General features: G+C 47.9%; 2 protein-coding genes across 6 annotated transcripts in view; one reads left to right on the top strand and one right to left on the bottom strand.

Annotated features, from left to right (window-relative positions):
• SCAPER (S-phase cyclin A associated protein in the ER) overlaps positions 1-8,818 on the top strand; it is a 505,214-nt gene extending 496,396 nt beyond the window's left edge. For all 5 annotated transcript variants that reach the window (XM_086711283.1, XM_086711287.1, XM_086711288.1 and 2 more), the window contains 3 exons: positions 2,942-3,133; positions 5,718-5,769; positions 8,373-8,818. In XM_086711283.1, the coding sequence (XP_086567409.1) occupies positions 2,942-3,133; positions 5,718-5,769; positions 8,373-8,476 (348 nt within the window). In that variant the 3' untranslated portion in view covers positions 8,477-8,818. The remainder of the gene's footprint in view (positions 1-2,941; positions 3,134-5,717; positions 5,770-8,372) is intronic.
• A 6,192-nt stretch (positions 8,819-15,010) lies between these two features.
• On the bottom strand, positions 15,011-20,714 carry ISL2 (ISL LIM homeobox 2). The gene is made up of 6 exons (XM_086708506.1): positions 20,572-20,714; positions 19,544-19,733; positions 19,001-19,263; positions 16,934-17,217; positions 16,184-16,351; positions 15,011-15,780 (listed from the first exon to the last, which is right to left on the bottom strand). The coding sequence occupies exons 1-6, from the start codon at positions 20,627-20,629 to the stop codon at positions 15,664-15,666; spliced, it is 1,080 nt and encodes a 359-aa protein (XP_086564632.1). The 5' UTR covers positions 20,630-20,714; the 3' UTR covers positions 15,011-15,663.
• Between the last annotated feature and the right edge of the window lie 1,099 nt (positions 20,715-21,813).

A 21,813-nucleotide genomic window follows, 5' to 3' on the forward strand; every position in this document is an offset into this window, starting at 1 on the left:
CAGGTCATGGTCTCATGGTTCATGGGTTTGAGCCCTGCTTCAACAGCTGACAGCTCAGAGCCTGGAGCCTACTTTGGATTCTGTGTCTCCCTGTCTCTCTGCCCCTCCCCTGCTCATTCTCTCTCTCTCTCTCTCTCTCTCTCTCTCTCTTACTCAAAAATAAATTAATGTAAAAAAAATTTTTTTTAAGTTGACATATTTGAAAGAGGGTTTTCTCATTATTATGGAGCCATACCAGCTCCCTACATGCTGTCTAACTGGTGGCTGTGGCCACCAGTGAAATTTACAGCCAAGCCACTCCTTTCTCCTGGTGCATGGGTCTGGAAAGGGGCTCCGTGGGAAGCCCCTATATGTTTGTGTTGGCCTGTGTGCCCTGAAAGGGCAGGTGGCCTGGCCAGGCTCAGAGTGGTACTCACCTTAGACCTTATCAGCAGCCCTTTGTCTGGACAAAGGTGACAGACCAGCAGTTATTGATTTAGTTACAGCTCCATCAGGAGGGCATAGAGAGAGAAAACATCATTATAAATCTGAGATTTTCTTTAGCTATTTCCATTTCATTCATTCAGCAAGACTTTCATGTTCCATGATGACTCTGTTGACTTTAGAAAGCTTGAGCAGTTCATGGGGACGTTTGACCACCCTAAGGCCTAGGAGTCAGTGACTGGATGAGATAAAATTGAGCCTTGCCCTCATCCCCCAATCTGTCAAAAGCCTTTCAGTCAACTCTCTCCTGGTGCCCAAGGCTCTGAGTGTCAAGGTCATGATGCATCCCAGCCTTGCTTCCCTGCCCATGTGGGAAGTGCTTGGCCTAATTCAGCTGACCATTCAGCAGTGCTCATTGACATCGGAAACACCACCCCTCTGTACCAAAAGCCCACCTGAATTATCCAGAAGTGGTCTCGCCCACCAAGTCTCAGTGCTATAGGTTGGCCCCCTCCTGGACTTCCTAATCCTGTCTCCCCACAATGTCTGAAATGTGGTCCAAGGGACAGTGCCGACGAGATGTCCCACTCTGGCTCACAGCCAAGCCGGGGGGTGTGGCTTTTACCACCCTGGGTGGACCCCTTCCCTATAACCTGAATAAGTTCTATCATGGGTGGTCCTGTGGGTAGAACACCCTGCCCAAGGTAACCAGACCTCCTACATCCATTTGTGTCTTCCGTAGTCCAGGGACTTAAAAGTAGTGGCCTCTGGCAGGTCATTCACTACACTGCTGGTGACCTCTGTAAACTCACTTCTTCAACAGGCAACTGATAGTCAGCTCTGTTCCTCGAGGGGACTGACAGGCCCCCCAAGGGGCTTGCTTTCACTCCAGTGAGGGTCAGGAGTCCAGATGGAGTAAGTTCTGGTTAAGTTTGCATGTTCTGTGCTCCTTTTACCAGGAACCAGGAGCTGTCGTCTTTGAGTTAACATTGTGCCTGTGCCAGCCAGACTGGCCAATTTAATATCTTTTCAATTAGTGAATCTTCCAATAATAGCATTTTAACAATGAAGTTCCAAAGAAAAAACTTCTTCTTCATTTTTGTCCAAAGGGGGAAAAGAAACGTGTAATAATGGTATTATAAATTCTAAAGTGGTGATCATTTGGCTGTGCTACAAAATTTGTTGCTAATAATTAAAATAAAGATTTAAGTAAATGCTTTATCAATAAAATAGACGATAGGACATATTTTTCTCAGCCGGTGTCAGGAAAGGCAGCACACAGCCATGTGCTGAATTGTCACACTGAGTCTTTAAAATTCCTGCTGGATTTGAAGGTATTAACAAGTCCCTATCAACATTCTCTAAGGGTTTTTGATGTCATTTTAGCTATTGAACTAAAATATGTGAACTATTACCTTGTTGATTTTGTCCTTAAACCAAACTGCATTATCATCTGAGAGTATGTTCTTAAAGTATTGTTAAAAGTACTTTGAAAACTTGTAAATCCCTGTAATTTATGTTTCTCCTGCCTCTGCTGTTTCATTCTGTCCTTCTGGTTTTAATTTGAATGCAGTCTTGTCTGGGTGTGTACCTGTAAAATTATGTATTTCCAAGTACAATTTACAGTCCTGACCTTAGATTCTTACAGTGTCCCCAGCGTTCTCTGAGCTTCCTCTTATACCAAGAAGTGGGCTTCGGGTCCTTCAGTTCTTTCATATTAGAATCATCTAATCAAGGTTACTTGAAACAGATCCGATTTTGACATTTCTTAGTTTATCATGTAGGCCCAGGGAGTAAATTAGGAGGGCTTCCCTGCAAGCCCATTAATTGCATTGCCCCATTCCTTAAAACATATACACTTGTAAACCTAGACTGCCTCAAGACAAGAGTCTCATTTATCTAAACAGTTCTCCTTTTAGACTCAATGGCACTGATGGAAACACAGATAAGGAGTGTGGATCAGAGGAAGGATCTTTTGGAGCCTGTGCTTGCTGAAACTGTTCCTACTCCCCTTACAGTCCCCTTTTCTTTCCAAGGGCCTGTCTGCACATACAGAACAGTCAGTATATCCCCGGAGCTTGGTTAGGGGAAGACCGCAGCAGGCAGTGCAGTGGGAGAGGGCATCTTTCTTCTGAGGGGGCTCTTTGCAGGTTTCAAGGAATAGGACTTCTCTGTTTTAAGGGGAGGATGGAGGGCGGGCGCTTTGTTAAAGCAGAGTCTGTATGTTGAATCCTCTCCTGCCTGGCAGCGGAGCCCTTCATCGTGGACTAGAAATGGCCGCAGAACTTTTGGAATCGTTTCCTTAAGTTGGGAAATGAGATTTCTTTACTTTCTTTACTTTCTGTTCCTTTAAGAACAAATATCACTTAGGAGTCTTTTTTTTTTTTTTTTTTTTTTTTTCCTCCTTACACTCCTTCAGTGTGTTCTCCATGGTTCTTACAGACACTGTTGGGAGTGGAGGAGAAAGGGGCAGGCAGAGCTTTTTGGCCGTTGACCTAGGTTTCCTCTTCTGTTTCAGGTCATCGTACAGTCTGGCCGCCACCCCACGGTGCTGCAGAAACTCTGCCAGTTGCCCTTCCTGTACTTCAGTGACCCACGACTGATCAAAGTGCTGTTCCCCTCACTTATCGCTGCTTGTTACAACAACCGTCAGAACAAGATCATTCTGGAGCAGGAGATGAGCTGTGTTTTACTGGCCACATTCATTCAGGTACCTTCTGTGTTATGCCTGATTCTCTGACTTTGAGTGGAAGCTAATGCAATTGCAAAGTTAAAGTGAACCAGCTGTTTATTCTTGCCATCCTCAATGTCTTTAAAATTTTTCGCGTTTTTATGTGCTTGAAAATTAATTTCTAAAATATTAGGATAGTAAAACTAGGGTTGAATGGTGTAAACTTCAACGTGGAGGACTTCAAGAAAAGGATATTTTTCCAGTTGTTGAAATGGTACACCCACACCAAGGAAACATTTTAAAAAGGTTGCCAGACTTCTTTAAGGCTTTTAACATTTACATTCACCTTGCCTTTAGTGCAGCTACAGGGAATAGATAAGGATTGCTGAAGAAGGATCAGTTAAAACTTCAGTTGATTTGTAAGTTTTAAAATAAGTATGATTCATACACACACGTGTGTGTAATAAAAACCTGCTTATATTGCTTTTTTAAAAATCTAACAATTGTAAGTATGGCCTTATATTTTTCTGATGTGGTTAAAATTCTGTAGGACTAGAATCAGAATTAGTGCTGTAGCAAAATAAAGCAGTATTTTCACATCTAAATTAACTGCGTCAACTGACAATAGAAACTCAAGTTGGCTATTCTTTAACATTTGCTAATAGCTAATCCTGCAACTTTTTTTCTGTCATTGTAGATCATTCATTGCTGAAAATCTTCCATTTTCCTTGAAATGTTCTATAAAACCAATGTTTTTTTGTTCCATGATGTACGTGTGATTAAAAGACAATGTTTTCTGTTAATAACAATGAAACAGAAAGCAGAGCTCTGTAGCAGTATTCTTCTTTATTCTGGCAAATATACATGCATCTTTGTTGAAAGGATGTGATAGTGCCCAGCTGGTTGGGATGGCTAAAGAGTCCAGCTTTCTTCACCTTAGACAGCAGTTAGTGGTTTATGTTTTTTAAACTATCCTCTATTAGACCATCAGTTAACAAATACAACTAGATCAATTGTGTTTAGAAATGTTTACTTTCAGCTTAGTTGTTCCAATTGAGTCTGGGTTCTGTTTTCTGAAAATTTTTTCAAAGATCTGCAGATCCACAGGTAGGGTATGGATTTCAAAACAAAAATCTTATGGTTAAATTAAAACCTTAATAAGATCTTACATAACCATCATAGCAACATTTAAGATTTTGCATATATTCTTAAAGGCTTAGGATTAAAATTTAAATAGAAAATACTTGGGCGCCTGGGTGGCTTAGTCGGTTAAGCAGCCCACTCTTAGTTTGGGCTCAGGTCATGATCTCACAATTTGTGAGATCGAGTCCTGGGTCAGGCTCTGTGCTGAAGGCACAGAACCTGCTTGGGGTTCTCTGTTTCCCTCTCTCTCTGCTCCTCCCCTGCACTCTCTCTTAAAATAAAAAAATAAACTTAAAATAATAACAATAATAATAATAATTTAAAAATACACTATAGAGTATTTTAAGACTGATCTTAAAATTCAGTCTTGTATTCAGGAGGTAATTTCTGAGTGCCTCTGGTGTTCTGGGCACTGTTCTAGGCACTAGGAATACACCAATGAATAAAACAGATAAAAATTCCTGCCTTTATAGATCTTTCATTAAAGTAGGGGGAATCAAACAGAAAAGTAAAACAAATAGCATGTCAGGTGGTGTTAAGTACTATGGAGAAAAATAAGGCTGGGAAGGGGGATGGGCTGCCAGGGAGGGGGATGTGATGTGCAATTTTTTTATGACATGAGCAGAGAGGCCCCACCAAGACAGTGATAGTTGAGCAAAGACAGTTTTGCATCTGTATGAACGTAGTCCCTCACATTTTCAACCACTTGGAAAACAGTTTATGAAAATACAAATGATGTCAGAATCTAAAGTAAAAAATTTTTACTTATTTTCATCTGGTATTGATCTTAAAGCCTTCTAACTTTTCTCTGTGCTATTTAACACACATTTAAATGGAATTTAATGTAAATGTAACAAATTGAACATACATTTGGACACACACATTTTGTAAATGTTACAGAAATTTCTTATTTGAGATAGCATGTTAGATTAGTGAAATTAAATCAGATTTTCTTTTCTATAAATAATTATGCTCAAAGGAGTGAATATATAGTGGATTTTAGTGTATAATGTGGTTCTTTGAGGTCTGCATGTGTTAGGTTATTAATAGTCACTAGAAAATGATACTAAAAATAGGAGCTGGTAGTTTGTCATAGGTCTCTGAAAATTTACATAAAAGTGAAATTACTAGGCTTTTTTAGCTGCAGAATATGTAAGGGCTTTTAGAGTTATGCTTTTTTAAAAAATGTTAAAAATCTATCAATATTTTAAGAGCAAGTTTGGCTAAAGCATTCAGTTTGCTGAAATAAAGTTGTAGTTTCTGGCCCCTGATGATCTGTACCAAGATTTGAGTCATCACTATTTGATTTAAATTGAGAACCTGAACACCAATTTCTTAAGCTTTTATATTTGGGCTCCAAAGTATTCATGCAAAAATAGTTGTCTTTAGACTTCAGAATCACATTTAAAACTGCCGTCAGAGAAATTCTCTGACGAAATTCATAGCACTGGTATAAAAACACTTTTCTTGTCTCACACAGGATTTTGTACAGACTTCAGGTCAGGCAGATAACCAGCTTTATCAGCCCAAAGGTACGTCCTATTGAAATGAAATGTCATATGTTTGTTAGCTGAATGGACATGTTTCTTACTCCACCCTCTGGAACTATTACAGAAATCATTTTATTACATCACCCTAAAACATTTGAGATTCGGATACCAATTATAATTCAATGAGTAAAGAAACTGATTTTGTCATCAAGCATTAATGCATCAGAATATACAGAGAAATTTTGAAAATAAAAGCACAAAACATCTTTACATAATTTATATTCACCTCATACAAGATATAACAAATAGTGAATAATTGCTAAAGAGCCACTTTGTAATACAGGAGACAATCAGGTCATTAATATTGGCCTACATTACTCACATAAATGCTAAAATCACATAGATTTGGTTTCCTGTCTGTGTTCAGAATAAAATTATGAATGATAATACCCCATATTTCCCCCCTTAAATTCAAGTACTCGGATATTTTTATTGAAAATAAAAACTGTAAAATTGTTTTACTTGGAGAAAAAAGAACATCAGATTAGTAAGAGTTCAGAGGCCAAATGATTTACAAGCATTTTTTTTCCTGTAGTGTTCCTGCTGAGGTGCTTCCTATGATCAGAGCTGGAGATGTAGAATATTAAGGACATTTTTACTTTTTAAAAATATTCTGCTACACACACTGTAATTGAGAAGTACAAATGGCTCTTTGTCTGGCTGTTGTGACAGCACCTTTGATTAATGAGGCCCTAATACAGATTTTTCCCCAATTCTTCCATTAGTTTGATACTCCTTAAAGTGGCCAGAGGCCCACTCCCAACAGGACCCTCTAGATGACCCACCAAGTAGCCCCTACTTGGAGGGGTGGTGAGTCACCTTGTCACCTTGGACAGTCTCTCTCTTTCTCTCCCTCGCCTCTCTCTCTCTCTCTCCCTCCCTCCCTCTCTCTCTCTCTTTCTCTCTCTCTCTCTCTCTCTCTCTCTCTCTCTCTCTCTCTCTCACACACACACACACACACACACACACACACACGTACACCAATTATCTATAGTGGGCAAATGTTGAAAAGTACATAGAAAAGTATATAAAGCTGTACCAGTATCATGAAGAAAAGGTCAGGTTTTATTGGTTCAGACACTCAGAGAAGTAAACAGAAAGCTATGTTCCTTTTCAGAAGTTCAAATCAACATCATAGTACCATTTGTCTAAGCCAGAATTAGTGTGCAAGTTCAGGACTGCCCTGACTCAGTCACAGCCTTTTTTTTTTTAAGTTATTGGAGGCTGCAGTGAGTGAAATCAGTATAATTTGTTACTATTTCTTAAAACAGTGTTTTGAATTTTGAATATATGAAAATGCCTTGAAAAATCTAATGTATTTTTAATTGTACAGCAACTTTTTTGCCCGTAAGAAGTACAGACATTCTTTCTTCTTCCTTTCTCCTGACTGTAAGGATGAGTCACCATTTGCTACATATCTGGCAGACATAGTCCCAAGAGCTGCCTCAGCTCGGTGGGTTGAGGCCTGTGAGAGTTTCAACCTTCTTTCTTTTCCAAGGACCCATCTTCTTGACATCCACGCTTTCCCCAATTCCAGTATGCTTAATCCGTAAAACAGCAAATGGAGAACTGTTCTCTGCATTTCTCAGAGTCATTATATTGGTGACAGCTCTTAATATGCTTACTTGGTTTTAAAAAAAAAAGTGAGGGCACCTAGATGTTTCAGTGGGTTGAGCACCGACTTCAGCTCAGGTCATGATCTCACTGTGAGTTGGAGCCCCGCGTCAGAATTGCTGCTTTCATCATAGAGCCTACTTTGGATCTTCTGTCTCCCTCTCTCTCTGCCCCTTCCCTGCTTAGTTTCTTCCTCTCTCTTAAAAATAAATAAACATTTTTTAAAAAGAAATTTTCTTTAAAAAATAATTCAAAAAGTTTAAAAAAATGATTCCATACTAGACATCTGTTCTCCTTTTGCTTAGTTTAAGTCCCCAGAAATGTTTCAAGGCATTTTAGTTCATTGCCCAGGTAAACCTCTACATTCTAAGTGTAAAGCAGCTCCTGGTAGCACCACATTCTTATTGCTAAAGGAGAATTCTGATTTTCAAACACTGGCTGCTTAATCACTACCCAGCTAGGAGGTTGTTTTCTTTGCCTACATTGATAACCAGTAAAGTTCTCACTCATTCCCTCCGCTTTGTTAGATGACTTGAATGCCAGATTTGAGCATTTTTTAAAGTCATATTTAAATTAAAATATTTTAAATTAGGCTATTTTAGGCGACAAATGTCGTTTATATACAGATATATCATTTCGAGGCTAACTTAAGGATGGAAGAGATGACTGTCATTTTATTTGGATCACCATACTTATTTCCCCCTATTTTCTTATTCTGGAGTCCAAAAACAGGTTTTTTTGTAATGTTTTACATAGGGATTAATGTCTGAATATGTTAGAAGCACAAAATAAATTGTGATTAAAATATGTATATTTTGTGCTGTAGGTAGATAAAAATAGATCAGTTACCTTCTTTATATAAACTTGTATCGTGGTTTATTTGAAGTGCATGTCTCCATTTTGTAGTCAGATATCAAAATAATTTTAATTTCTTAAACTTCAAAGAATTTATTATCTTTTTTTCTTCTCAGGAAAATCCCTTGGTTCCCAAGACTATCTTGAGCTGGCTAACAGATTTCCTCAGGAGGCCTGGGAAGAAGCTCGACAGTTTTTTTTAAAAAAAGAGAAAAAATAAATGATTTGGTTAGTTCTGTATTTGAGTGCCCTTGTTAATATTTTAAACTGTTCAAACAAATGTTCTAACTGTTCCTTAAGAAGCTCATTTTCACATGTTTATACTCTCCCCCTGCATTGTAGATATGGTATATACTTTGCACTATTTATAATGACTGTAGATACTTTAATGTTCTTTCTAATTCTGGAAGTTGAGTTTATTTCACTTATGCACAATATTTTGGAGTTCGGTTACCTACATCCTATGATAATATATACTTTGCATTTGTAATATGGGTGAAATTAGACATAAAATTAGCAAGTCTGTTTTGTTCTTGTAATAAAATAACTTATTCTGTTTGCAGTGGTGACTTTTCTTATTAAGACAATACCAATTTGAAAGAAAAATGTTAACTCCAACTCTGGGAGTATTTTAATTAAAGACTTAAAATTAACCTCTAAATTTCCCTTTTTAAGGTTTGGAGTAAAGATGTTTGGAACACTTGGCTATTCTAATTACATAATAAGTTTGGGGGCTATTTGAAATGAATTTAGGACATTGTATCCATTGGTCCGCCTCACCTTTCCTAGCGAACAGGACTTTCCTAGCAGACAGGACTGAGAACCATTGCTGAACTGAAAGTATTCTCCAGAATAAAAATTATCGATTCAAAAAGATCAGCCATAGTGAATCACCTTGACGCATTTCCTCAAATAATTGTGAAATGAAGCAACTCTGAAGTAACCATAAAACAAGGCCAGAAGGGCTCTGAATAAAAGTTTTAAACTCCGATGCCCCGCTCACAGTTGAACGTGAGAAGGGTCTGCCTGGGAGACGTAGACCTTTTCATATCTCGTTCCCAGCGTTTCACCACCTTAAGCCGACGGCCAGTGCTAAGCCGATCACTGAATGACATCTGTAATAATTTCTGTCCGATAAGGATCAAACATTACCGTGAAGAAAAGATCTGGTTGGAAAAAAAAAGTGGCCTGAATATGTGTCAGAGTCAAAGCTATAGGAAGGTAGGCGGGGCGGGACCAGAAAATAACAAAAGTTTCGGTTTTTTAAAAACACCCTACTTAATGTTCACAACACTCCTTTTTGGAGCCTCACAAAGCTGCTGAGCTATGTGTTTTTACTTCTTTGCAAATCGAAAGAAAATGAAGAGGTCCCCAAAATTAAAAAAAAAATAAAGACGGAAACCACGGCGAACGCGTCCCTGTGCCCTCTGTGCTCCCGCGGGCGCGGGTCCCCGGCGTCTTCCCCACGTCGGGCCGCAGGGGCCGCTGCGGGGCTGGGGCCGCGACCCCGCGGGTCCTGCCCGGGCTCCAGGGCGGGGGGGCCGCCGGCCCCAAAGCCAGCGGGACCCGCTCTTGGGAACCCCTCCCGCCAGGGCTCGGGCGGCGATCCGGCGCCGGACCCGGGACGCCGCGGCGGCGCGCACACAATGCCGCGAGCCGGGCGGTGCACCGCTCTCCGAAGGCCGAGGGGCTGGGCCCTAGCGCCCGCACGCCCCCTCCGAGACTGCGGCCGGGGCTCCTCCGCGGCCCGAGGCGGGGGAAGGGGCGGGGCGGGGGAGCAGGCAGGTGTCCGCGGCCGGCTCCATCGGCGACCAGCAGTCGCCCGCCCGGGAGCCCCAACCTGGAGAGGAGTTCCCGAATGCCTCTCGCCCAGCGCGTCTTGGGGCGTGAACGCAGAATCCTTGTAGCTGAAAGGAATAATCAAATATTTATAAGATTTCCTGCAAGATGCTTCACAATAGAATATACTTCTTATCTGGTCGGAAATTTGCCAGAAAGCCATAAATAATTGAAACAGCTGTGATTAACCTCTCAGAAACCATACCAGAATTCGCAATTAAACATTTAATTGAATGGTGTCGTTTGCCCCCCTCGTCCGGGAGTGGGGGGTGGGGTGGGGGTCGCCTGATTGAGATGAATCCCGGCTCCGCCCGGGTAGGGAGGTTTCGAGAATCGGGCCTTGCAACTCCTCGGTGACTCCCGACCTTCACGGTCTCTGTGCGTCTCGAGTTTAAGGCGCCTTCCGCCCGGCCAGAATGATTGAAGTTCTGACTCCCCTGGGTTTTACGATTAACAAACTCGCCGGGGACTGGGAGGGTGCGGCGCGCAAGTGAGTTCCAATTTGCGGGGACGAGTGCCACCCACTTGTGGCGGGGGCCGCATCCCGGGTCTCCCGAGCTCAGGGGCCACAAGTGGATCAGGCTGGGCCCAGGCGAAAGGCTTATGCTGGGTCCAGCCTGTGAAGCTGACGGTGCGAATGGGCGCGGCTGGGGCGAAAAAGCAACAACTTCATTCGGGCGTCGGAGCCCAGAATTTGAGCCAAATAGGAAAAAGCTGCCCGAAGCCCGGCAGCAGCGACATTTGAGCGCCCAGCGCTGTTACCCAACTGAATTTCCTGCTCCGGGCGGCAGCTCGCCTTCTGGGGAGCTCGACACCCTGGATGCCCAACAGGATGTCGAAGCCACAGCTTCCTGCCGAAATTCCGGAGCCTCTCCCTGGCTCCAGTCACTCGGGGCCTCTGTGACCCCGGACCCTGAACCTCGCCCCCGTTGCGCCTAGGTGGGAGCCTCACCTCCCGGCCCAGCCTTTCCTTCCTTCCCCAGCGCAGCTGGGAAAACCACTTGGGTCATTTCTTCCAGAGCTCCTTGCCACCTTTCTAAATTCTTAGGTGTCGATAATCTGAAAAGGGATTACTCCTCACCATCCCTATTCTTCCACTTCTCTCTCCCAGTTCCCACGCCCCCAACCCAGAGGTTCTCCCGCCTTCCGCATTCAAACCACCCCCTTAAATATCCTGTTTGCCAACCGGGAGATTCTCAGCCTTCCTAAACTCCTGCCCCTCCGTTCATTCCCTCACTCACTCTCCCGCCAGCTGCTGACTTTGAGGAGGTGCCCTGATCACCTAGAAGTCCTGCCTTTCTGGCCCAATCGCTGCGGGGCCCCAAACTTGCTTTATAAATTGAGCCAACCCCAAATCCCCACACAAATCCACATCTGGATCCCAGTGAGTATTTTCTTGTGCCCTTTTCCTCTGCTATTGCTATTCTCAGTCTAACTCCGTTTATCTGCATCGTCCATGCACAGTCTCTCTCAACAAGGTGCTAGTCTGTAATTGGTCACACAATCCTCATTATTGCACTGAATCCCAGTATCTTGAGGAAAGTTTACCTTTACATCAATCAGACCCGTATTTAAAAGCCTCTAATCTTCCCTACATCAGCTTAATAAACTCTGAATTTCCTGCTTGGAACTTCTCTTCAAATAGTTTATTATTCATTCATTGTTTCTTCTCTCCAGCATGCTATTCAGCTAATTCTCTTGCTCTCTCTGGTGACCACTTCTATGGGAAAACACAGCTAACTAAAATGTGTGGCAATGTAGGTCCTCCCCCAGGCAGCAGTGGCAGAATTAACATTTTCTAGAGAACAATCTTAGACAACGTCTCATTTAAACACAATATTTGCAGCTCTGAGCTTTAAGCCATTCCACATTCAAAATTGAAAGGCTGATTTCTGTTCCACAACCCATTAAATATTAAAGTTCGTTGGGAATACTGCCACAGGGACTCTGAATTTCCCAGAATTGTGCAGCCTTTCAATATGTATTAAATTTTGTGGTATAATGGCCATAAACTTTTCCATCTCTGGGAATCCCTCTCCTGCCTCAATTACATAGGGCTATCCAAATTATTAGATAAATCTTCTGGAAAAAATATTCTAAAGTGAATCTAGTTAAATAACTAACTCCCATTTTCCACCTATGGCCCCTTTTTATTGAACTTTTTACTACACAATTGGGCATCTCACTCTGAAAGTTCAGTAAGCATAAAATACAACATTTGTAATTGTTACAGGTAATTTAATTTACAAGGAAATCCCGACTGTATTACTGAGCATGTTTAAAGATGACCTGGGAACCAGTAAAACTGATATTTATTAATGTAACCAACCATAGATCTGACACCACACCAGAGACCATTGTAATAAGGCTTCAAAGTCAAAGCTTTTCCGTGGAAATGATGCACCTTTTTGGGTGGCCAGCAACCAACTACAGAAGAGTGTATATTTTACATAGTAATACATACAGATTGAGGCATCCTAATAAATGGTAATCACTTTTATCTGGGTAATGTCCCAATATTCAAAATCTGACACACTCACAGAATAGCAAAAAGGAGAATTAGATTTTTGATCTATGGATAATAAGAGTTTACTGTACTTAGGCAGATGTTTCCGTTTGTAGCATTTGCAGTCTTTCAGGGCGCCTGGGTGGCTCAGTTGGTTAAGCATCTGACTCTTGGTTTCGGCTCAGGTCATGATCTCACGGTTTGTGGATTTGAGCCCTGCGAGCCCTGCGTTGGGAGCTGGCAGAGCCTGCTTGGGATTCTCTCTCTCCCTCTCTTGCTGCCCCTCCCCCACTCGTGCTGTCTCTCTCTCAAAATAAATAAATTTTTAAAAATTAAAAAACTACTGCAGTCTTTCAAAAGCAAAAATTCAGAGCTAATTAACAACAAACATTAATGAAATTCTTTACTCAAGAACCTGTTACTTCCGTTTTTAAAGTGACAAAACCTAATATTCTGGATTAATCAAAAGTTTTCCAAAATAAGATTTCTTGGAAGTTTAGCCTGCTATCCAATGGCCAGCCAGTAGGTAAGAGAAAATAATCTATATTTCTGTTTGGGAAGGAATGGTCTAACTTAAGGGAGCAAAGCCTCAAAGAATCTAACCCTGATTATTAAAACCGTTTCTAGGCACTTGAGAGGTAAAGCTGGTCCTCATTAACCCTATGTATCTCCTCCCTTATCTCTTAAGTCTGCAGCACCATTTCCTAAATCCCGAAGAAAGGGAATGTTCTCTTCAAATTTTGTGCCAGCATCACCTTGACTTTGAGGAAGTAAAATATAAATTTGGCTTGAGTTTCCCACCTCCCATTTTCTTTCAATAATTGACAGCTAGTCTTCCAGTTTTCCATTTCTAATGGGGGAGGGGGAGGTGACGGAATCCTGCCCTCAGCTCTGCTGAAAAACCTACAGTGGCCTCTGGCCATCCAAGCAGCCCACAGTTTTAACAGAAGGCACCTACTCTTCTATCCAGAGACCACAGCTGCCGCTCAGACACATTTTCCCTTACCAGACTCTACCTGAGATATCCCCTATTCACGGCATTGCTCTTTCAAAACAAATCCTGGACAAAGAAGGATATGCTTGGGGTCATTTATCTCGAGGGACGAGAAAACGGAAACCCAATGCCAGAGATTCTTCAAGAGTAGTGGATTGACTGGTAGGGTGGCAGTTTCCTGAGTCCACCAAGTGAGGCCTGGTCAGAGGAAAAGAACTGTCCCAGGCTGCCAAAGGGTTAAATATTTGTTAAGGGTAAAACCTGAGCCTCCTGTTTTTTGTGCTTGCCCGGGGGCCTGCTGGAGATTCAGTATCTCTCGGTTATTTCCTGCGATCACTAAAGCCAGTTTTCAAGAAAACAAGTCGCAGGGGTTTGAAATGTCACACCAAGTGACCTGGGCACGACATATCCAGGGGCCATTCCCAGCCCCCTCCCACCCGGGCTATCCCCCGCCTCCTGCATTTCGGGTCTGGAAAGAAAATAAACCAAGGACACGCCAGACTGGTTCTGGGTGGACTTATTTTCCCGGGCAGCCACGATCCTAGCGGGGGCTTGTTGTGGCTCCTTCAGTGTATCGCTTGCAGGTGATGCCAAACGAAGATAAGGAGCCGCCGCCCGGCCTTCTCCTCTGTCTAGACAGGGGAATTAATAAATGCAGCGAGATTGATCACGTCGCGCATCCACTCTGGGGACAGCGCCGAGGGTGAGCCGTCACAGCCCCCCTGTTCGCCACGGGCCCGCGGGCTCTTTGGTCGACGGCATGGCCCGAGTGGCAGGCGTGCGAGGCGCCCTGGACAGGGGGTTCGGAAAAGAAGCGCCGGAAGGGCCCGAATGCACCGGCCGAAAATGCAGCGAGCGGTGGAGGCTCGGCCTTTAGGGGTGCACCGGACTGGGTTCTGCTCCAAGAGCAGAGGCAAAGCTGAGGGTACGAGACGCCCTCGCGAGCCTGACCGCAGGCTGGAGTCCGCCGAACTGCCGCTAACCGAGCATCGCAGGTTTCCCGCTCAAACGAGGTTTCCCCCCACTGCCCCGCGGACCTCGGCCTCGAAACGCCCGGGACCGGGGAAGGGTGGTGGGCAGTGCAGACAGAGCGTGGCCTGGAGCAAGGGGCACGCGCCGACTTCCGGGAGGGCAGCCGCGCTTTCTAAAGCGCCAGCCAGGGCCGCCGGGGGGCGCACAGACCCAGCCCCGCCCCCCCCCAACAGCGCCCAATCCCCGCCGGGCCCGCCCCCCCGGCCGCGCGGGAGCCCTGAGGGCAGCGGCGCGCGAGGCGCGGGCACAAGCAGCTGGGCCCACCCCTGGGCACCCGCGGCGGGTTCTGCTCGGCCGCTGTTTCGTTGAAACAAGCTCCGAGCCCCAACCGGCGCTCGTCCAGCCCTCCCGCTGTGCCCACAGCACACAGCAGCAGCATCGCATCGGGTTATTATTATTTTTTATTAAGTTCAAAATATCCATCCCACTGTGAACTGGCTGTTCTTACAATAAATAACAATAACTTACGTTTTGTTCGGCAAAGGCTCACACACTCTGTCCTCCGTCGACTGATAATTTAACACATTTTCAGGAAAGTCTCGTTTCTACTTTTTTCCGGCAATCATGCGCTTTGGGGATTGAGTGTCTGTTCCATTGGATTGTCCCCGCTTAGAGCCCAGGCAAAGCTGCCTGGGAGCGCGGGACCGGCTTGGGGTTGGAGACCGCCTGGGCGAGTTCTGGGGGTGGCCCGGCGCCAGATGGGCCCTGCGCGTTCTCCGCGGGTAGGGGGCGCGGACAGAGCGGCGGCAGCCACGCGGAGCGAGGGAAGAGAAGAGGGCAGAGCTAACTCTAGTAAATCCCAAATTCCGGTTTTGAAAAAATAAAAGTTCTTGGATCAGGGCTCTCCGGTCTGGTGAAAGCAGGTTGCATCCTGGCGCTTTGGGCTGTCCTGACTGCTTCTCTGTCCTCTCTCTTTAAATAACAATAATAATAATTACAAAGGCGAGAGAGTTTTCGGAGCTGGAATGGCCAGAGCATGGGTGAGTCTCATGCAGGGAGCATGCGAGGTCCGCGGGCTGGCGAGGATGGGGTCCCCTCACGTCTCCACAGGACTCGGCACCATGCTGTTGGGGGTGTCCGGGAGCTGCGAGGACAGGGAGGTCACATCGCTGCCGGAGGAGTTGCCTAGCGAGCCAGACTCAGAGAAGGAGACCTGGGGATGCAGAGACACCAGGAAAAGGCAGGTGAAGAGATGCCAGAGCTGGTGCCCCCAGACCGTGTGCTCTGAGTTGAGGGTGTCCCTTAGGGACAAGCCACCAGCTGGGAGCAAGCCCTTCGGGGAAGTGGGCCAGGTCCCCAAGCGCACTCTAGGGTATTAGGGCGAGAGCTGGAGTTGGGTTAATCCCTCTACCTGCCTCTTGAGGGCTTTAATCCAGGGAGACTTGCTTTAGAGCGAATTATGTATGGGCGGAGGTGCAGTTGCAGTCCCCCCCAACGTATGCCCCCTCTCATTGTCTACGACAGGCCCCTGGGAAGTACCCCCTTCCCACCTCCGCCCAACGGCCAAATCCCACCCCTCGGAGTAGTGAGGTCAGGTGGGTAGGGCAGGACCTCACCAGCTGCTGGAAGGCGGGTTGGTCCAAGTCACTCTGGAGGGCAAATTCGCTGAGGGCTTTCCACGGTGGCTGGTACGTCTGCACCTCCACTGCGCTGCCCTGAACAGCACTCTCGTGGCGGATGGGGCTGCCCGCCACGAGGGGCGTCCCGGTCAGTCCTTGGAGGCTCTGAGGGACAAGTGGAAGTGGAGGTGAGGGCCGCTCAAGTTAGGCCTTACCTCTCCCGCCCCCTTTGGCACTGAGGCCGCAGGCATTGGCCCAAGATATGGGTCCTGGTTTGGGGGGAGACGCACATTCCACCGTACCCAGGTGAGCCCTCCCTCCCCAGTTAAGATGACCCGGACACAGAACCTCCACCATAGTCCAGCCTCAGCGTTGGCAGCCAACAGAACAAAGGGATTTGAGGCCTGTATTCCCATTTTTCAAGAGGAAAAGTGTTCAAACCAAGCCATGCCAAGAGGACACAACCCGCCGGGACTAGCGGGAGATGCATAACCATGCCTCCTGCGGCTTGGAGCTGTGCCAGCTCAGGTCTGCCGCTGGAACAAGGAGGAGACCCGACATCAGGTACAATAATGATTGAGCCTTAATCCCCAAGGTAAGCCTTTCTCTGAACGCACAAACAAACGCTTTTGGAGAGTCCAGTTGCCCCTGGATGTCCCCAGAGCCCGCCCTGAAAAGGGCACCCAGATGCTGCCGCGAGAACTCGAGGCCCCACCTGACCCGCTCCTCCGCTGCACGGTCCCTCACCGTCTTGTCGTTGTGTTGCTGCTGCTGCAGCTGCTTCATGAGGATGGATTTCTTCTTGTCTTTGCAGCGCTTGTTCTGAAACCAGACGCGGATGACCCGTGGGCTCAGGCCCGTCATCTCCACCAGCTGCTCCTTCATGAGCGCGTCGGGCCGCGGGTTGGCGGCATAGCACGTCCGCAGAGTGTGCAGCTGCTTCTCGTTGAGCACCGTCCGCACGCGGGTTGTCTTCTCCGTCTGTTTGTGCACGTGCGGGCGCAGTGAGGGCTGCCGGCCCGACGCGGGGTCTGCGAGGACAGGCGGACAAGACGTGAGAGAGGGGCCGCCACCCGCCTGCCCCGTGCCCCACCTTGCGGCGGCTGAGCCCTCCGAGGCTCTATTTCGTTCCTTTTTCAATTCCGTTGATTTCGTTTTATTGTTCGTCTCCCTTTCCAATTGTTCGCCCTACCCCGAGGGAGCTCTGCATTTTCGTCCCTTCCCTAGTTCCCCGATCGGGCTGCCCCGCAGCGCTGTCCCCGGAGCTCCATCAGGGCGTGGGAGTCCTGCGCTACGCCGGCTGCGGGAGCCGGGTGGCCGCTCCCGGCTGTGCCTCCTCCACTTACCCGACCCTAGGAATGCCCGTTTGGGCCCTGCGGGACGAAGGAGGCCCTCCGGAAGAAGTCGGAGTTTCAGAGGAAGAAGAAGGAGGAGCTCCCGGGACTCTGAGGGGGAAGGGGACCGACAGGGGCCCAGAGCGCCGCGCAGCTTTGGGGTTAGGGGGCTTGTCTCCCGCTCTTGGGGGCCTGCGAGAGCCATTCCTCCTCGTGCAGAGACCACTGGGACAAGGCCGCGAAGACCCAGCCTGGGGTGCGGACGGTCCTCAAGGGACCAAACGTTCTTCACTGCCAGCTCTCCAGCCTCAGCTCTCGGGTCTCCTCGTTCAAGGCTCCAGCTTCCCTGGCCCGGCGCAGCTCACCCTCCCGGCCCGAGCGCAGCGGCTAGCATTCTCGCTTGGCTTTGGGAACTCTCAACCCCGGGTAAATAGCGCCTGACCCCCGCGCCGGCAGCCTGAAACCCGTAGCACACAAAAGGGAGTACCTCTGAGACCCGAAATCCGGTGCACTCAACACCAGCTTCATCCTGTTTCACACCCCCATCCAAACTAGGTCCACACACCCATGGATATATGCTGCACGGTTTCAATTTATATCCTCCTTCACGCATTTCTAGGTCTGAATAAATATTTACAAATAGTCCATCCAGCTCAATTTCCTCATTCTATAGGAGAGGCAAGAGGGGGCCAGAGAAGGGAGGAGCACTACAAGACCACAGAGCACCCAGAGGCTCAGCCAGACCTGGAGATTGGTGCTTCAGGTCTGTGGCTGCCCAGCCTGGGGGCACCATCCTGCCCACTAACCACACACTCAGACCCCATCTCTGGGAAGCTCCTGATTAGCACCCAGGGCATCATCCCTTGAAATGTTTTCTATGACCTCAAGTCCACTGTGCCACCACACCCTCCCCACGGAAGAAGCACTCTGCTAAGTTGTTCATCAAACTGGGTCTCAAAACACAAATACAGACACCGGCTCTTTGTTGGGGCGGCTGGCCTGCTAGTTGGCGGAGCCCAGGCCCAGTTCTGGGATGGGAGATGTATTCCTTACACACATACCCCCAGGCAAACCTAGCTTTCCTCTCTGGCAGTAACACATAGTGCTTGTAATTCCCCATACAAGTTTCCCAGACAGGCACTGCTAAGATTCTGTTGTCATTCACACTCCTACTCCTGGCAGACCGTCCCACATATTCCTGATCATGGAGAACACAATTTTCGACAATTCTCCGCATGCTCACACACTCCTACACACAATCCCTGTTCATGTTGATCCACAAACGATTCCCCCCCCCCCACACACACACTCTCCTGTGTTCCTAGCCACAGATCTGCACTCACACAGAAACACACAATCCTGGCAAACGGAACCGCGCACGAGTGACAACTTTTCGTCCGAGCACAAGCACTCCGGTATCACACACTCGCACGTGCACTCACAACAGCGCAGGGGGCGCCGGGCCCCGCGCGCGGCTTACCTGGCAGATGCAGGCCGCGGGCGCCGGGGAGCGGGCCGGGGCTGCGCGGGCTGCCGGCCGCGGCGCGCTCCAGCAGGAGGCCGTGGTCGGCGCGGCAGAGCAGCTCGTGCTCCCGCAGCGAGAACTCGTCGCCGGGCAGCAGCTGGCGGCTGCATACGGAGCAGCGGAAGCACTCGATGTGATACACGCTGTCCCGCGCCCTCATCACCAGATCGCTGCTGCTGAAGCCCACCTGGCACTTGGCGCACTTGATGCCGAACAGCCTGCGGGCCCAAGGCGCGGTCTGTGTCAGCGAGGGGCCTGAGGCCCGCCTCGCCTCCCGGTCTGCCACCGGCTCCGGGCACGCGGGCCCAGGACGCTTTGTGGCCCACAGGGAGCTTGCGGGGACCGACCCTCGGGGAGTTCGCAGGCCCAGACGCTCACGGCGGCACACGTTCGGAGTAGGAGTGGCCTTCTCTCCAGGCTGGGGAGCGCAGACAAGCCGCCACCCCCAGCCCCAGCCCCAGCAGGCGGTAGCTGAGCCCCGGCTCTCGCCGGCCTCACCTGACATAGTCCCGCTTGCAGTAGGTCTTCCCGTCTCTCACGAAGCACGTGCACGTCTCGTCCAGGTACTGGCTGCACTCGGCGCACTTGAGGCAGGCGGCATGCCACTCCAGGTCGGGCGACACCCGCAGGATAAACTGGTCGTGGATCTGACTCCCGCAGCCCACGCACATGGCCGTCCCGGGCTTCTCTGCCAGGGAAGGGCGCGGGACCCGCGTCAGGCCAGGCTCTCCGGACCCGCTCTGGGCCTCGGCCACGCCAACCCCAACCCAACCCAACCCGCTCGCTCCCTCGTTCCCTTTCAAGAATTGCGACTACGGGCTTTCTAAACGTCCAAACAATTGGAAACGAAAAAACAAAACCTTCTGAATTTGCGGAGGCTTTTTGTCTCCTCTCCACCCCCAATTTTTTTTCCGCTACTACATTCATTTGGACACAGTCATTTTATTGATAATATCTTGTAACTAAAAGCTAATACGTAGGGGGGGAAGAAAGAATAAAAAGACATTTAAGCACTGCGGACGCCACCGCATCAATACTGAACGGTGATGTTCCGGCATTTCCGTCCACACACTCCCTCTTACAGCGACTCCCTCCAATCCCAACACAGACACATCAGCTTTCATCGGAGTCTCCTCTCATCCTCTCTGACATTTCTTAAATATCCCATATCAAGCTAGAGAAATCTGCCTTCTTGGAAAGGCCAAAAAAGACATGCAAGCAAGCAAAAGAGCCCATATTTCCCAATCAAACCTAGTTGCCCTAGCGCAAAACAGAAGCAGATTTCACAACCTGAGGTCAGCCTAGCAGCCTAACATTGAGAAAGAATGTTTAATTGTAAATTAAAACAACAGGATTCCAAAGGACAAGTGGCCTGCAGGAGAAATGCATTCGTTTTTTTTTTTTTTTTTTCTCTCCCAGTGTCCTGTCAAATAGAAGCCACTTGTAGAATCCGCTAAACATTCTTCTGCATTAGAAATAATGCATATTGAACACATACACACCCACATACAGAGAGAAAGACTTACTCTTGGAATGATCCCCCATAGCACCCAGAAAAGGATAATGAAAAATAATATCCACCATGCAGAAAAGAGATGTGCGCAAAGTGTGCGGGCAGGGGCAGAAGGACGAGGGTCGCGCGCCCAGCCTCGGCTCTTTGGTAACTAACTCCTCCTGCCCCGCTGAGTTGAAGGAGCGATTCCGCACCGGCCCGCACGCAGCATGACGTCAGCACGCACTCGCCCGGGGCCGGAGCTGGGGGCGGGACCTGTGGCGTCATGAAGCTTCCCCAGAACCTTGGGGGATGCGGGGGAAGTAATGGGGACCTGGGGGCTGTAGGGCGGGGTGGCTTGGGTGGAAGGCGAGGGTGACGGGGGATTGGCTGCAAGGAAATGGACAAACCCTGATTGGCCCGGAGTGAACAATGGAGCGCAGCCCCCTCGTCCGAAATCTACAAGGATCCTCTCTCCGGCCCCCGGTCGGGCTATCCCTGCTGGACCTTGCGTCACCGCCGAGCTGGCTCCGCGGCCACCGCAGCTCTGAGCTTCCTCATGGATTTGCCGGGCAGTCTCCGCAGGCGTGCCCGAGCGGGGTGATGGATACCTGGGGAGGGGGTGGGGACGGGGGGGGGGGGGAGGCCTCTCCTTTAAATGCTCCCTACTTTCACAAATAAAAAATTTTTTAAATCCACTCTTTTGGAACGAGAGCTAGGGGAAAGGGAGGTCTGTTTGGACATAACCATCACCGTCCAGCTGATCACCTTTCTCCTCTCGTGTGCCTTTGTCCTCAGGGTACAAGCTAGAGAGAGAAGTTAGGGAACGACCACTGGCGTTTGGATAAACTCTTTTTACACTTCCCCCATCCGCCCGCCTGTGGAAAACTTCTCCAAGTTGGAGCATTAGATGGGTAGCGCCAGAACGCAGAATTCGAAGACGCTTGTCGGATCCTGATTCGAGCCTTGACTTGCATTTGGAGGTTTGGCGGGGTGTGTGTGTGTAAGGGAGGGGGGGCAATTTAACACGGGCTCCCCTCATCTTTTCCCCACCCGAATAGCACAGCTCCTTCTAGGAACAATGCTGGGGTCGAATGTATGTCCTACTTCCCAAATAAGCGATTTTTATAAGCTCTTCTGTTTGATTTCACAAACCAACTGCAACGCAAATAATCAGAAACAAATGTAGCGCGCGGGGTAATTTACTATCTGTGCACTGGTTTGTCGGTCCTTAGAAAACCCAAGACTTTGGAGCAGGATCCAAGCATTTCTTTCT

Source organism: Puma concolor, chromosome B3 (assembly GCF_028749965.1).
Source record: "Puma concolor isolate L17-30 chromosome B3, mPumCon1.1.hap2, whole genome shotgun sequence".
NCBI classification, from domain to species: domain Eukaryota; kingdom Metazoa; phylum Chordata; class Mammalia; order Carnivora; family Felidae; genus Puma; species Puma concolor.